The 17,110-nt window shown below is 39.8% G+C and overlaps 1 protein-coding gene across 1 annotated transcript in view; it reads left to right on the top strand.

The window, feature by feature from the left end:
• Nucleotides 1–16,152, top strand: part of HNRNPLL (heterogeneous nuclear ribonucleoprotein L like) — a 44,945-nt gene extending 28,793 nt beyond the window's left edge. The window contains exons 8-13 of the mRNA XM_062209292.1: nt 2,373–2,590; nt 5,518–5,639; nt 6,859–7,060; nt 7,994–8,051; nt 8,146–8,244; nt 14,472–16,152. Coding sequence (XP_062065276.1) covers nt 2,373–2,590; nt 5,518–5,639; nt 6,859–7,060; nt 7,994–8,051; nt 8,146–8,244; nt 14,472–14,527 — 755 coding nt within the window. The 3' untranslated portion in view covers nt 14,528–16,152. The remainder of the gene's footprint in view (nt 1–2,372; nt 2,591–5,517; nt 5,640–6,858; nt 7,061–7,993; nt 8,052–8,145; nt 8,245–14,471) is intronic.
• Nucleotides 16,153–17,110: the final 958 nt, after the last annotated feature.

The following is a 17,110-nucleotide window of genomic DNA, read 5'->3' as shown; positions in this document are numbered from 1 at the left end:
GCCGCAGGCGGAGGACTAGTCAAGTGAGCCGCGGTGCCGGCCTCAAGTTTGCTTTCCTTTATAAAATATATTTTACTGAGAAATTATGCAAACAAAAATACATTATATGCCTTATTTGAGCTTTTTATTTTATAAAAACCTATTGTGAAATTGACAGTTTTCTGCCCTGTTGTACTCGTGTGTGAATTTTAAGTAAAAACTTACATAAAGAGAAGTGTAAAATTCTTTGAAGTGACAGATGTTAACTAGGGATCATTGAGATTGGAGAGTTCTGTTGAGGGGGAATAGTTGTGATGGGTTGTTTAGGGGCATCTGTTCTGAGGTATGTCCATTAAGACATTTAACTCAGGTTATTTTATATGGCTTTCCTGGGAAAGTAAACAGAGTGGGGCATAGGAGAAGAGGGAGAATGAATGAATAAAGGGATGGACATGTACTGCATGTCTGTCTGCTTCCCATGAAAATAAAATTTAGTGATAATAATGAAGTATCATTACAGGCATATAGTACTGGGGGAAGGCAGTGTAATAAGTATGATGGGGCTTCAGAAAGTTAAGGAAAATGTATATTATGTTTTTCCATAACTTTCCCAAACTCCCTCATATATGTATACTGTTGCAATAGGATAAAAATGATTGATAATTGAATATTGATATATGTGTAACTATCTAAGTTAGGGGCCTGAATATATATAATTAATAGCAACTCATTAACCATGAACTACATTGATTGTTTTGATAAACTAGGAGTTAGAACAGTTGAAAGCCATGACCAACTTAAGACACATTTGAATATGATGTATTGATAAGTGTATGCTCAGTGTTAAAGTTGCTGTATTTTTATGTATTGCAGCTATATTTTTAATACTGAAAATTGGAGTCTACCGTAAGCTTTAGCAGCATGAATACCAAAATTTACTAGTTGTTAGTAACTCAGTAGATGACAGGTGTCCCTTAGTCCTACATAAAAATGAAAGTAGTAGCCTTACATATCCTTTACTTCTTGAGAAATGAGGAAAGAACTTAGGTTTCTGGACTGGTGTTTGGCACATCTGTAGGACACTTGCATGTGCCTCGGACTTTGCTTCTGTGCTGAGTAATGCTGGAGCACCTAAGATGTGTAGGGTTTATGTTTTCTAAGCGAGGTGTCCCAGTCTTAGTTGCTTTTGCTGAGTTCTGCCTCTCTTTTTGCCGTAAATGTGCTCTATGCCTACCTGTAGTATCACAGTTTATACACACACACTGATTCTTTTCCATTCCATACTCCGGCTTTATTTTTCTTGTTACTAATAATCTGTTTTGGATGGGAAAACTAGATAAAGTTGTTTGGAAAGACTCGAAAGTTAGCAAGTTGATTCTTAGGATTCTCAGTTTAAGAGATGTAGGGTGTGTGTGTGTGTGTTTGTGAGAGACAGAGACAACAGTTTTAGATAGGTTTTGTTTCCTTCTGGATTCTTGATGTTGTTTAAAAAAGTAAAAGTTGCAGAATAGTAAGATATCTGTGTGTAGATAAAATAATTAGAATTAGCGGAATAAAATATTAGCCTGAAAGTATGTTATAGTACAGTGTATCCAAGGAGACAACTTTGTAGTGGAACTACAGTAGGTGTTCTTTTTGTTATAACTGTATAGAAATGGCTTCCTACATCTCACTTTATATTACTCTCCCAAAAGATATTCACAGGAAGTTTTTTTATTATTTGGAAAATTTTTTTTTGACAGGCAGAGTGGACAGTGAGAGAGACGGAAAGAAAGGTCTTCCTTTTGCCGTTGGTTCACCCCACAATGGCCGCTGTTACTGGCAGGCTGCGGCCAGCGCACCGCGCTGATCCAAAGCCAGGAGCCAGGTGCTTCTCCTGGTCTCCCATGCGGGTGCAGAGCCCAAGCACTTGGGCCATCCTCCACTGCACTCCCGGGCCACAGCAGAGAGCTGGACTGGAAGAGGAGCAACCAGGACAGAATTCGGTGCCCCGACCGGGACTAGAACCCGGGGTGCCGGTGACGCAGGCGGAAGATTAGCCTATTGAGCCGCAGCGCCGGCCTATTTTTTGAAAATTTAAGGTCTAAATACAGTGACCTAACATTTTACCTTGATTCCTTGCATAACCTAATCTTACATACTTTTCTGATTAAAATAGTCTTTAAAAGTGTAAATTTACAACCTGGTTCATCCAGGTACCATTGACCTGTACAAATATATATATGGTGCAAATAAATATAATTATTTTTCCACAATTTGTTTATTTATACACTTGAGATCGTTTAAAATGTGTCAGACTTGCTAATATTGAGTTAATTTTCTATGTGATGAAGTGCATCTACTAAAATGTTTATAAATGGTACTATATTTATTTATTTTGTTCATTTTTCTAGGCTCCCATGGACCATTGTTGCCTTTACCAAGTCGTTACAGAATGGGTTCTCGAGATACACCTGAGCTTGTTGCCTATCCATTACCACAGGCTTCTTCCTCCTACATGCATGGAGGAAATCCCTCTGGTTCAGTTGTAATGGTCAGTGGATTACATCAACTGAAGATGAATTGTTCAAGAGTCTTCAACCTGTTCTGCTTATATGGGAATATTGAAAAAGTAAGTTTCAGTGTATATTAATTCTTTTGTTGGGGTTTGTAGTAGTAATTCTAAACAGGCTGCAAATATGTGTCCTCTTATATCAGGAACATCCAAATTCTTCAGTAATGACCACATAAGCTTAAAAGCTATTATATATATGAATTTCAGAAGGGTTTTTTATTAGTGATTGATACTAAAAGTATTTTTAATAAATGTAAAAAGTTCAAAGCAGTAATTTAATGTGTAGAGTATTATGGGCATAAAATCTTATATCAGATTTTTTTTCTTTTTTTAAAATTTGAACTCTTAATTTATATACAATGACTCAAAATTTTACCAGATGGTCTGATATATGGTGGTTTAATTTATGATTTTTTCTTTATTTCTTTTAACTTATTTATAAATGTCTCTAGAAGTGTTATTTTTTTTTTTCAAAAGATGTATTTGTTTGAAAGGTAGAGTTACAGAGAGAGGGAGAGAGATCTTCCATTTACTGGATCACTTCTCAAATCACCACAATAGCCAGGGCTGGGGCAGGCCAAAGCCTGAAGCTCAGAACTCCATCTGGGTCTCTCATGCGGACGGCAGGGGCCGAAGCACTCAGACCATCTTTCTCTGCTCTGCCAGACACATGAGCAGGGAGCTGGATCTGAAGTGCGGCAGCAGGGACTTGAACCTGCACTCATGTGGGATGCTGGTAGTAGTAAAACATTTCAAATCTACATATTTTGAAATTATAACTTTTTGAATTTATAACTTTATTTTCACCAGCTAACTCTGGCTTCCCCAAATTGTGTGACAGTTTTGTTCATTAGTGCTTCACAGAAACTTAGAATATAGTGCCAGACAGCAAGCAGAAGATAAACTGTTTTTTAAGAATAATGACCTAGGCAAATGAGTGGTAATCTGGAATTACCAGTTGTTTGATATACTTGCTAATTTAAATATCAGTACTGTAGTAATGTGATTTTCTCTTGTTTTAAGAGATTTTAGTGTTCTTTTCACAAGGATAAGAAAGTACAGACATGTGAATTGTGGGAGGCTAGTGTGGCTTGGAGAGTTGATGATCTTTGTTATATATGACTTCTAAAATCTTGATCTGAGGGAGTAGTTTTTCCAATTTTTGAAATGAGAATTTTCTCAATTATTCAATCATACTAAAAAAAATTTCCACATTTGGTCTAGGGAATAATATGTAAGTTATTTCTGCTTAGGAAAAGAAGTTTTTCACACAGACATTTTTCTTAGGCACTGGTGTTTAAAGTCGGGGAACTGCATGTTTGGTGTCTAAATGGGCTTTAGTGAATATTGTGACTTTCATGACACAGTGCTACTTTTGTATTTGTGCTTTTTCACATATGTAGACAGTCAAGTAGTTTAATCAGTGTGTTTAGTGGATGTTTCTTTTGTGTTATTGGTTGTTTCAAATGGTAAGAAAACCAAATCACTGTTTTCCATGAAACTGTTTTCTATGTGCTCTTTGATTCTGGTCTCTCATGCTATATCTCCTCAAAATTTTTAAACATTTTTATTTATTTTTAAAGGTGTATTTATTCATTTGAAAGACAGAGCCACAGAGAGGGAGAGATGGGGAGGGCAAGGGAGAGGGAAAAGGAGAGGGAGACAGTATTCCTTTGAGATTGACCAGTCAGAAGGAAGTACATTCATGATGTCATGTATATTAGTGGTGTTTAATAACTATGTAGGGACTTGTCAAGGGCTGGGCACTATGCTGAATGAGTTATCATACATTATCCCATCTAATCCTTACAAGTTGGAATGGTGTGAGAAGTAAGTGTGGCCTTTGCTCAAGAGCTGGTGAAAACTCATGAAGTATTGCTTAGTTTTTAAACTGTTCCTGTGTTGCACAAATCTCCCTGCTGGCCATGCCATCTTAAGACAATTTTGTACTTTTTAAAAATTAAAAAAATGTTTGATTTATTTGAGAGGTAAAAGACAGAGTTCCCCTAGGCTGGTCCACTCTTTAGATATCCACAGCTATCACTGGGCAGGGCATGAGCCAGGTCTCCCACATGGTAGCTTGAATCCAATCACTTGAGCCATCACTGCTGCCTCTCAGGATCTGCACTAACAGGAAGCTGGAATCAGTAACTTGAGCTGGGAGTCCAGCCCAGGCATTCTAGTTTGGAACACAGATGTCTTAATAATGAGGCTAACTTCCTACTTTTATTTTATTTTTTAAAATTTTTAGTTGGAAGAGAAAAATGCCATCTGCTGTTTCACTCCCCAAATACCAGGTCACTAAATTCAGTCCCAAATCTCTTCTGATTGGCTAGATCCCAACTATTTAAGTCATCACCTATTGCCTCCATGAGTGTGCATCAGCAGTGGCTGGAATAGAGTATGGAGCTGAGGCTGGAACCCAGACAATATGAGATGGGGACATCTTAACATCTATACCAAGTGCCTACGCCTATTATTTTTTGTATAACATCTTATATATTGCCTTAACAGAACCCTATGTAGTTTGTAACTACTATTTGTTTACTTTTGGATTTCTTACCTTTCTACTAGAATATAAGATTCAGAAAGATAATGTCAATTAGGTTTACCATTAAATCCCCAGGTTTACCATTAAATTTGTGCTTATCAAAACAAATTAGAAAGTTAACATTTGTTGAGTGAGTAAGCATTGATGACTTCTGCCAGATGTTATCATTATCTCCATTTTACAGGTACGGTCTGTGGCTCAGAGAAGTTAACTAAATGTTCAAAATCATACAGTTATTAAAAGAGCCAGAATAAGCCTGTGTTCCTCTTGAGTATATTATATAATAGAATGATATTCTTCTTTTTTACATTTCTTGAGTTCTGGTAAGAATTAAGGGTGTCTTGTACTGCTGAATAAATTATACTATCTTTTAAAAATTCTGTTATTTTAAAAGTAATTAAATGGTAACCTTTTTGGGATTTTGTATTTATAGGTAAAATTTATGAAGACCATTCCTGGTACAGCACTGGTAGAAATGGGTGATGAGTATGCTGTGGAAAGAGCTGTCACTCACCTTAATAATGTCAAATTATTTGGAAAGAGGCTTAATGTTTGGTAATTATTTGAGTGATAATATTTGAAAATATTATAAAATCTTTGTCCTTTTTATTAGGCATTTCAACTTTAGAGTATTTTATTTTTTATTTTAAATGTTTTATTTATTTGAAAGGCAGAGTTACAGGGAGGGGAGGGGAGGAGAGAGAGAGAGAGAGAGAGAGAGATAGATACTGAGATTTTCCATCTGCAGATTCATTCCCTAAATGGCCGCAATGGCTAAAAGGCTGGGCCAGATCGAAGCCAAGAGTCAGGTGCTACTTGCAGATCTCCCACGTGGGTACAAAGGCCCTAATGCTTGGGCCATCTTCTGCTGCTTTCCTAGGTGCATTAGCAGGGAGTTAGATTGGAAGTGGAGCAACTGGGATGCTGGTGCTGCAGGCGGTGGCTTTACCTGCTATGCCACAACACCAGCCCCTCTACTTTAGAATGTTTTAATGTAACTAAGGACCCATCTAAAACTATCAGCTGTAGTATTGTGATTTTTAGGGGTATATAATTCAGATTTTGATTATCCATACCTAGTTTTTAGTTTTGTGATCATAAAATATCATTTTAAGATGGGCAAGTTTTTATGTTCAGGTTTTCTATTATGAGAATATATTAAAAGGATGAGTAATCTAGAGATGATTTAGTATACGGGAGGATGTATGTTGTTGTTGTTGTTTTTTTGACAGGCAGAGTGGATAGTGAGAGAGAGAGAGACAGAGAGAAAGGTCTTCCTTTTTACCGTTGGTTCACCCTCCAATGGCCGCTGCGGCCGGCGCATCTCGCTGATCTGAAGCCAGGAGCCAGGTGCTTCTCCTGGTCTCCCATACGGGTGCAGGACCCAAGGACTTGGGCCATCCTCCACCGCCTTGCTGGGCCATAACAGAGAGCTGGCCTGGAAGAGGGGCAACCGGGATAGAATCCGGCACCCCGACTGGGACTAGAACCCGGTGTGCCGGCGCCGCAAGGCGGAGGATTAGCCTGTTAAGCCACGGCGCCGGCCGATGTATATTTTTTATATGCAGATACAATGACACTTCACATAAGTGACTTGAACATCCTCAGTTTGGTAACTGTGGTCCTGCCTTCTATACTATCTATGCTTAAATAATTATACTTGCCTTCTTTTGTTAAGATCCACGCAAGCAAAATATGTTAGCATTTTGAGATTAACTACCTCTGCTGCTTTTTACTTAATGTATGTTCTGTTTTTTTTCCCCCCAATCTTCAGTGTATCTAAACAACATTCAGTTGTTCCAAGTCAAATATTTGAGCTGGAAGATGGTACAAGTAGCTATAAAGATTTTGCAATGAGCAAAAATAATCGCTTTACAAGTGCTGGCCAAGCATCTAAGAATATAATCCAGCCACCCTCATGTGTGCTGCACTATTATAATGTTCCATTGTGTGTCACAGAAGAGACCTTCACAAAGGTAAGACACTAAAATACAGTGAGTATTTTAGCCCCATTTAAAGTTTTTGTGATCTGACATCTGCTTTTGATACTATTAGTATTCCGTTCTTTATTTGGTTATTTATTGTTTGTTTATTCTGACCATTATACTTTTCTGGCCTCTGTTCTTCATTGGTTTGTGCTTAATCCTTTTAAAAGTTGGAATTAGAATGAGATACTCTCACTTCTACATTGAGAAAGTTATTTTACCTAGGGACAGGCATTTAGCCTGGTGGTTAAGATAGTTATTTTATGGCCAGCGCCATGGCTTAACAGGCTAATCCTCCGCCTGCGGCGCCAGCACACCGGATTCTAGTCCCAGTCGGGGCACCAGATTCTGTCCCGGTTGCCCCTCTTCCAAGCCAGCTCTCTGCTGTGGCCCGGGAGTGCAGTGGAGGATGGCCCAAGTGCTTGGGCCCTGCACCCCATGGGAGACAAGGATAAGCACCTGGCTCCTGCCATCGGATCAGCGCGGTGCGGCAGCCATTGGAGGGTGAACCAACAGCAAAGGAAGACCTTTCTCTCTGTCTCTCTCTCTCACTGTCCACGCTGCCTGTCAAAAAAAAAAAAAAAAAAAGATATTTTACCAGGACTTTCAGTATTACTCATAACAATGTTAAGTGCCCTTGCCATTTTTTCCCCCCTAACTTTACAAATGCTTCAGAAAAGAATTAATTCTCTGAACTCTGTTCCCTACCTTTGGTAGTAGATCAATCCTAGTAAACTCTGCGCAGTGCAGTTACTTACATAGTTTCAGATTTTTAGTTTTTAAATTTTTTTCTCATATAGTTTGATTATAATATGAAAACCTACTTCATTCTTGCTGCTGCAAAAACTTAAATGTTGCTGTAAATAGGACAGTAGCAATATCATTTTGGCCATATTTTTAATGAAGTTTTACCTTTTTTGGCAGTTGTGTAATGACCATGAAGTTCTTACATTTATCAAATATAAAGTGTTTGATGCAAAACGTAAGTTAACATTCCTTCTTTCCCTTTAAAGTTTTCTGGTTACATTGATGACAAGCAAGTAACAGCTGGGTTTGTCTTTTTTTATTTGTTTTAGCTTCTGCCAAAACACTTTCCGGTCTGTTAGAATGGGAATGCAAAACTGATGCAGTAGAAGCTCTTACAGCACTTAATCACTACCAGATCAGAGTCCCAAGTAAGTAAAATGCTTTGTTTGTCTCAGAATTATTCAATGGGAATTATCTTAAATACTGACAATAATTTTAAAATAATGGCTTATTAGTGTTTGTTTTTAATCCTGAGCAGGACAAAGGAGAAAAAAAGGTGTGTAATTCTATAACCCACATAATTTCTGTTGGTTTATGAATTGCTGTGTAGCAAGTCACTATAAAATTAAGCAACTTAAGAAGCCAGTGCCGTGGCTCACTTGGTTAATCCTCTGCCTGTGGCGCTGGCATTCCATATGGGTGCCGGTTCTAGTCCTGGTTGCTCCTCTTCCAGTCCAGCTCCTGCTGTGGCTCGGAAAGGCAGTGGAGGATGGCCCAAGTGCTTGGGCACCTGAACCCGCGTGGGAGACCAGGAAAACCACCTGGCTCCTGGCTTCGGATTGGCGTAGCTCCGGCCGTAGTGGCCATTTGGGGTGTGAACCAACGGAAGGAAGACCTTTCTCTCTGTCCCTCTCTCTCAATGTCTAACTCTTTCAAATTAAAAAAAAAAAAAAGAGAGCAACTTAAAACAGCAAATTTTTAAAAAAGATTTATTTTATTTATTTGAAAGATAAAGTTACAGAGAGAAAAAGGGACGGAGAGACAGAGAAAGAGGTCTTCCATCTGTTGGTTCACTCCCTAAATGGCCACAATGGCTGGGGCTGGGCCAGGCCAAAGCCAGTTGCTTCTTCCCGGCCTCCCATATGGGTGCACGGGGCCAAGCACTTAAGCCATCTTCTGCTGCTTTCTCAGGCACATTAGCAGGGAGCTGGATCAAGAGTGGAGCCGATGGAACTTGAACCTGTGCTCATAGGGGATGGCAACGCTGCAGGCAGCAGCTTAACCTGCTATGCCACAATGCTGGCCCCAAAATTTATTTATTTATTCAGCTTTAAATATTTATTTTATTTATTTGAAAAGTAGAGTTGCAGAGAGAGAGAGAGAAACAGAGAGAGGTCTTCCATCTGCTGGTTTACTCCCCAAGCAGTTGCAATGGCCAAGTTTTTGCAAGGCTTGTACCAGGATCCTGAAACTCCATCAGGGTCTCCCATGTGGGTAGCAGGGCTTTCCCAAGCATATTAGCAGGGAACTGGAGTGGAGTATATAGGACTCAAACTGGCACTCTGGTGTGGGATGCAAGCAGTGGCTTAACATTCTATGCAACAGTGCTGGACCCCGGTTGAAGCAGTTTACATTCTCACCTGCGGTATATGAAAATGCATATTGCGGGGCCGGCGCCATGGCTCACTTGGCTAATCCTCCACTTGCAGCGCCGGCATCCCATAGGGGCGCTGGGTTCCAGTCCTGGTTGCCCCTCTTCCAGTCCAGCTCTCTGCTGTGGCCAGGAAGGCAGTGGAGGATGGCCCAAGTGCTTGGGCCCTGCACTTGCATGGGAGACCAGGAGTAGCACGTGGTTCCTGGCTTCAGATCGGCATACCGCCGGCTGTGGCGGCCATTTGGGGGGTAAACCAACAGAAGGAAGACCTTTCTCTCTGTCTCTCTCACTGCCTATAACTCTACCTGTCAAAATAAAAAAAGAAAGTAAAATATATCTTTAAAAAAATGCACATTGCCCAATACTTCAGTTTGATGAAAAAATGGTATTCCATTGTTTTAATTGGTAACAAGTGAAATTCTCATCTTTGTTTATTGTCTCTATAATGGTAACTGGTCTTTTTCTAAGATTTATTTATGTATTTGAAAGTCAGTTGCACAAAGAGAGAAAGAGACAGAGAGAGGGAGGGAGAGGTCTTCCATCTGCTGCTTCATTCCTCAATTGGCTGCAATGGCTGGAGCTGCGCCAGTCTGAAGCCAGGAGCTGGGAGCTTCTTCTGGGTCTCCCTCGTGGGTGCAGGGGCCCAAGGACTTGGGCCATCTTGTACTGCTTTCCCAGGCCATAGTAGAGAGCTGGATAGGAAGTGGAGCAGCCAGGACTCAAAACTTGTGCCCATATGGGATGCCGGCACTGCAGGTGACAGCTTTACCTGCCACAGCGTGGCCTCGATAAGTGGTCTTTTTTTATTGTGCAAAGAACACTCAAGTTCAGCTTTAGAAACTTTGTGCTGTTTAATTTACCTTAATCCTATATCTAAAGGATAATAAGCCTCACTTTTAAATTAACTTGTCAGCCGGTGCCACTGCTCACTTGGCTAACCCTCCGCCTGTGGCCGGCACACCGGGTTCTAGTTCCGGTTGGGGCGCCGGATTCTGTCCTGGTTGCTCCTCTTCCAGTCCAGCTCTCTGCTGTGGCCCGGGAGTGCAGTGGAGGATGGCCCAAGTGCTTGGGCCCTGCACTGGCATGGGAGACCAGGAGGAAGCACCTGGCTCCTGGCCTCGGATCTGCGCAGCGTGTTGGCCGTGGCAACCATTTGAGGAGTGAACCAACGGAAAGGAAGACCTTTCTGTCTCTTTCTCTCTCTCACTAACTCTGCCTGTCAAAAAAAAAAAATAAATAAAATAAAATAAATTAACTTGTCATTTGAGAAGGACAGAGAAAACAAACACTTAACAATCCACTGGTTCCTTCCTAAAATAGATGCATAGATAGGAGTCTGTGGCTTGCCTAGGGCCAACACTGGGAGCCAGGGACTCAGTCCACTTCTCCTGAGTGGCAAGGACTCAGTTTCTTCAGCCATCACCACTGCCTAGCAGAGTCCACATTAGCTGGAATCAAGAACTAGGGACTAGGGCCGGTGCTGTGACGTATGGGTAAAGTGGCTGCCTGCAGTGCCAGCATCCCATATGGGCGCCAGTTTGAGTCCACTTCCGATCCAGCTCTCTACCATGGCCTGGGAAAGCAGTACAAGATGGCCCAAGTCCTTGGGCCCCTGCCCCCACGTGGGAGACCTGGAAGAAGCTCCTGGCTCCTGGCTTCAGATCAGTGCATCTCTGGCTGTTGTGGCCAACTGGAGAGTGAACCAGTAGATGAAAGACCTCTCCCTCTCTCTCCCTCTCTCTCCCCCCAGTCCCTCCCTCTCTCTCTTTCTCTGTCTGTGTAACTCTGACTTTCAAATAAATAAATAAATCTTAAAAAAAATAAAAGAACTAGAGACTGCTGGTGGGCATGGTGGTAGCATGTGTTATAAGCTTCTGCTTAGGATACTTGTATCTAATACCAGAGGGTGGGTTCCTGGCTTTGACCTGGCCCATACTTGGTTGATGTAGTCATTTGGGGAGTGAACCAGAGGATAGAAGATCTCCTCCTCCTTCACCCCCACCTTTTTGTACCTCTCCCTCACCTCTCTCCCTTGTCACTTTGCCTTTCAAATAAATAAATCCTTTTTATTGTGTTTAATATTTATGTAAGTATTTGAAAGTCAGAGTTAGAGAGAGATCGTCCATCTTCTGGTTCACTCCCCAAAAGGCTCCAAGGGTTAGAGCTGGGCCTGTCTGAAGCCAGGAGCCAGGAACTTCTTCCAGGTCTCCCATGTGGGTGCAAGGGCCCAAGGATTTGGGCCATCCTCCACCTCCTTCCCAGGTGATTAGCAGGGAGCTAGATCAGAAGCAGAGCAGCTGGGACTTGAACTGATATCCATACAGGATGTCAGCACTGTAGATAGTGCCTTAACCTGCTGCACCACATGCTAGCCCCAAATAAATAAAGCCTTCAAAGAAAAAAGACTGGAGACAGGGGATCAAACCCAGGACTCAGGTTTGGGATGTAGGCATGGTAATGCTTCTCACCCACTGGGCCAAACAACTGCCCTCAAACCTCATTTATTTAAATAATAGAAGACAATTACTAATTATTTTATTTTGTATGGTGGTGAATGGTGGTTAAGAAAAAAAATACACTCTGAAGGATTTATGAGTGAAAAACTTATCTGGAATTTGTTTTAAGGAATTCTAGTCCCCAAAAATGTACTTGGAAGGTAGGCAGAGGAAATAGTGATACCAAATGTTGATAATACTGAAGCTGGGTGATAGGTATGTGGGAATGTATTAAACTAATATGTATTTTTTATGTAAAAAATTTCCTTAAGAAGTTAAAAATAAAAGAAATACCACCTTATTTTTATTCATAAAAGTAAGTTTTTATTTATTTATGAAGATTTATTTAGTTAGCTGTAAATCACAGTTACAGAGAGTTAAAGGAAGAGAGAGATGCTTCTACCCACTGATTCACTCCCCAAATGGCTGCAGTGGCCAGGGCTGGGCCAGACTGAAGCCAGGTGCCAGGAGCTTCATCTTGGTTTCCCCCATGAGTGCAGAAGCCTAAGCACTTGGGCTGTCTTCCACTGCTTTTCCCAGTGAGCAGAGTTGGATTGGAAGTGGAGCAGCCAGACTGGAACCTGTGTCCATACAGGACCTTGGCGCTGCAGGCAGTGGCTTAACCTGCTACACCACAGTGCCAGCCCCCATGATTTATTTTTGATAGAAAGTTTTAAAAGGTTCAGAGTATATGAGATAATATCCAAGGTACTAAGTTGATTAAAAACTCCTTGGAGACAGGGACAGTTATTTTTTTATCCTCTAAAGTGTCTTAACAGCCGGTGCCACGGTTCAATGGAAGGGATCCCTCTCTCTCTGTCTCTCTCTCTCACTGTCTAACTCTATCTGTCAAATAAAAAAAAATTTAAAAAAAAGACCCCTGGCCGGCGCCGTGGCTTAACAGGCTAATGCTCCACCTGCAGCGCCGGCACACCGGGTTCTAGTCCCGGACGGGGTACCAGATTCTGTCCCAGTTGCTCCTCTTCCAGTCCAGCTCTCTGCTGTGGCCCGGGAGTGCAGTGGAGTATGGCCCAAGTGCCTGGGCCCTGCACCCGCATGGGAGACCAGGAGAAGCACCTGGCTCCTGGCTTCGGATCAGCGTGGTGCGCCGGCTGCAGAGGCCATTGTGGGGTGAACCAATGGTAAAGGAAGACCTTTCCCTCTCTGTCTCTCTCTCTCTGCCTACTCTGCCTGTCAAATAAATAAATAAATAAATAAAGTGTCTTACAAATAGTTACTATTGTATATGCTTTTTCCATTACAGGATTTTTTTTATTCTTTTGTTGCCTTAAAGAACTATAGCTTTTTTTTTTTTTCCTAATTAAAAAATTAAATTTTATTTTTTTGGGAGCAAGAGAGATCTTCCATCTTCTGGTTCACTCCCCAAATGCCTGCAACAGCTAGGGTTGGGTCATACTGAAGGCAGGAGCCCATAACTCAGCCCATGTCTCCCACATGGGTGGTAAGGACCCAAGTACAGGACCTATCACCTGCTGTGTCCTAGAGTGTATGTTATCGGTAAGCTAGAATCAGGAGTGCAGCTAGGACTTGACCTAGGCACTCTGATATGTGATGTGTGTCAGATATGAAGCAGTTGATAAAGAGTTATTTCTGCTTGGTCTGAAAAATTAAAGAAAAATTTATAAAATGGAAATATTTGGGAGATTATATCCCAAATTTTTAGTACTTTCAGGACTTCATGCCCTGTTGATGATTAGAGGTTTAATACTGAATCTCCTGGACCCTACTGGGATCATAGATATCTTCATGTACATCCCAGTTTTGTCCCACTTCTTAGACTGTATTTGATTTTGCTTTTATACAGAGTTACCATTGACAATTTTTTCCACAAAGTAAGCTTTGCTGCTGGACCAGTGTTTAATCCTGGCACAGTTTATCTTTAATGATTAATTCACTAAAAAATAATGAAGTGCCTTTTATTTGCCAGGTAATGCTTAGAACAATAGAAATGGAGGCATGGACAAAGTGCCTGCCTTATGAAGCTCACCTTCTAGTAGATATGAACAAAAGTAGTGTTCTCTGCGGCTGGCATTTGGTGCAGCGATTAGGATGCCCCTTTGGACTCACATCTCCCCTGTTGGAGTGCCTGGTTCAAATCCTAGCTACTCTGCTTCCAGTCCAGCTTCCTGCTAATGTGCACCCTGCAAGGCAGCAAATGATGGCTCAAGTAATTGAGCCCCTGACACCCACATGGAGATCCAGATTAAGTTCCTGACTCCCGGCTTCAACTTAACTGTTGTAGGCATTTGGGAAATACACTAGCAGAAGACAAACCTCTCTCCTTTCTCTCTCTCTGCCTTTCAAATAAAATGAAATGAAAATTTACATATAAATAATCTTTGCTTACCTTACATAGAAATTTTCCTCCTTTAAACTTTTATGCCTGCTTCTAATACTTTAAAAAGATAAAATAATTTATTCTGCTAATTCAAGGTGATTTTGAAAATTTGCCTAACTCTTCACTTTATTTTTAATTTTTTTGCAGATGGTTCCAATCCGTACACATTGAAGCTTTGCTTTTCTACATCATCCCATTTATAAGAAGAGAAGAGCATGTTAGAATTTTATGTTCAGCTTTATTACAGTTTTAAAACTACATTTCATTAAAAATAATCTAAAATGGTTGATCTAATGTTGCCTTGCTTAAAGATCCTGTTCTGTAATAAACATATTTTGCCTTGAGTAAGTTTGTTGTAAACTTAAATATTGAATTGTTTTAATTTTAAGATATAACATCATAATGTAGACCATCTACAGCCTCACTGTAGATTATGCAAATATATGATTTCTAACCTTATTACTATAATTTTTTTCACAGTAAAAATATATTTGCATTCTTAATGCTAATTATCTGCAAGTATTTTTCCATTGTGTATGAGACTAATGCAGGTGAAAGTATTGCATTTTAATATTATAGAATACCTATTATATGTTTAGATGTTTAAGTATGTTGCAGTTACTCATATTAAACATAACTTGTATTTATTATTTTAATCAAGTTTGAGAATAACATTGCACATGTTAAGTACTACAGATTTAGCTGATTTTATATTTCTGAAAGGCTAACAGACATATGGATACACTTGTACAGTATGCACTCAAACTTATTTAAATTGGTGTATTTTTTTTAAGTCATTGTCCATTTGTATTGATATGCTTCTGTTCCTAGTTCCAGTTTGAAGATTTTATAAAGTTATGACAATGAGTTAATGTGTTCATCTTCATTTATTGCATGTGATTTAATCTTGAAAATACATCTAGTATTTGACATTGAGATTTTAATAGAAACTATGATTAACAATTCCTCTTCTATATAACAATCAAGGGTCCATGGATGGGCTTTAGAAAGTCCATGAACCCCCCCCCCCCAAAATTGTGTGTAGGATTTTGGGTATTTGCATTTTTATTTTTTACTCTTGGATCCATGAGTAATATATGTATTTTTCTATATGGTATAAGATTTAAGGATCTAATTTTGTTTTTAATCCAAACAGATAGCTATTTGTCTCAGTACCATTTATTAAACATTATTTCTCCCACTGAATTTTTTTTTAAAATATATCCCCTAAATAGGGAAATATGATTTAAGGATTAAATACAGTAAAAGAAACTAGCACACTTGTTATCAAGGTTGCAGCTTTTGTTTTATAATACAAGTCTGACATAACTTTTATTTTCATCTTTAAGAAGGGAAAATACGTGTCATTTATCTAGAACAACTGGAAATTCTGCAATTGGTTATAGCAGTTTTGTGGTTTTGAGACTTTAAATAAAGGTGCAGAGGTTCTAAATAAATCCTTATGCTTTTAAAAATGAGGCAAGAGTTTAAAATAATTTAAGAGCTGTTGCATAGAAAGTTTAGAGGGAAACAAAATACACATTAACATTTATTTCCCTTTGAATTTTGCTGGCAGTGGATCAGTGTCCCTTTAGCCCTAAAAAGATCTAGAAAATTTTTAAATTCAATCTGGAAGTATTGTAGATCCTTATCATGGAACCCAGTAAGTTATGTCAAGGGTAATTTGTGTGTGAACTGTAAATGTATGATACTGGGCTATGTATGTTCCTCATTCATTGCCAATTTAATACCTAAGTTTTCCTAACTTTACAATAAACAAAGCTGTTTTTCCTCTAGAAATAAATATTTCTCTACTTTTGTTGCAGAATTGAAATGTCTTAATTTTAAAAGGTAATTTGTGACTTACATAATAGTTGTGTTCTCTCCTTTCCCTACACTGAAAACAAATATGGGTTGTCAGTTTTATAGTTTTTGGGGGGTGGTTTTAAAGTTCCATTCTCCTGTGGAGAGTGTTACCCCATCAAAGAAAAAATGTTTGCAACTAAGCTGACATGAGACTGCAGCATCTTCGTGATTTGGTTATTTATTCCTGAACAAAACCAAGAAGGAGTGAAAAAAATGACTAACTGGAGTCACTTCTGCTACATGTTTTCTTTCAGTGCTGTCCACAAGGACAGAGAGGTTGCTAGGTAACTGCTTTTTAGTAGCTATCAGTGATGCTTCTCTTTCTGGATAAAGACATTTTGAGTGTAGAACATTCTTCCACAATGAAGAATCTAAAACAAAAGGAGCTTTGCTTTACTTAAAAGTTCCTCAGGTGGCAAAGGTCTTTTAAGAAAGAGAACTGCAGTAACCTTAGCTCCCTATAGATATTCGGTTCAAGAGACTTAGTCCAATGAGAATCCATGTGAAGAGTAACAAGCTGTTTTATTCATTGTGCTACTGTTATTCTTTTCAGTTAAGCTTTAAAAACAAGTTTGATATTAGATGAAACAAAAAATTAAGGTTTACAGTTTCCATCCCTTTGTTTTATTCAAAAATTTTTTTCTATGGTTTCCAATGATAGAATATAGATGATGAGTACTGTTTAAGCTAAAGAGGTTATTTGGGGGGCCGGTGCTGTGGTGTAGCAGGCAAAGCCGCTGCCTGCAGTGCCAGCATCCCATATGGGCGCCGGTTGTGTCCTGGCTGCTCCACTTCCCATCCAGCTGTGCTCTGGCCTGGGAAAGCAGTGGAGGATGGCTCAAGTCTTTGGGCCCCTGCACCCATGTGGAAGACCTGGAGGAAGCTCTGGCTCTGGCTTTGTATCCGTGTGACTCTGGCTT

Source organism: Lepus europaeus, chromosome 13, assembly GCF_033115175.1.
Source record: "Lepus europaeus isolate LE1 chromosome 13, mLepTim1.pri, whole genome shotgun sequence".
In the NCBI taxonomy this organism is placed as follows: domain Eukaryota; kingdom Metazoa; phylum Chordata; class Mammalia; order Lagomorpha; family Leporidae; genus Lepus; species Lepus europaeus.
This window is presented reverse-complemented; position numbering and strand designations above follow the sequence as displayed.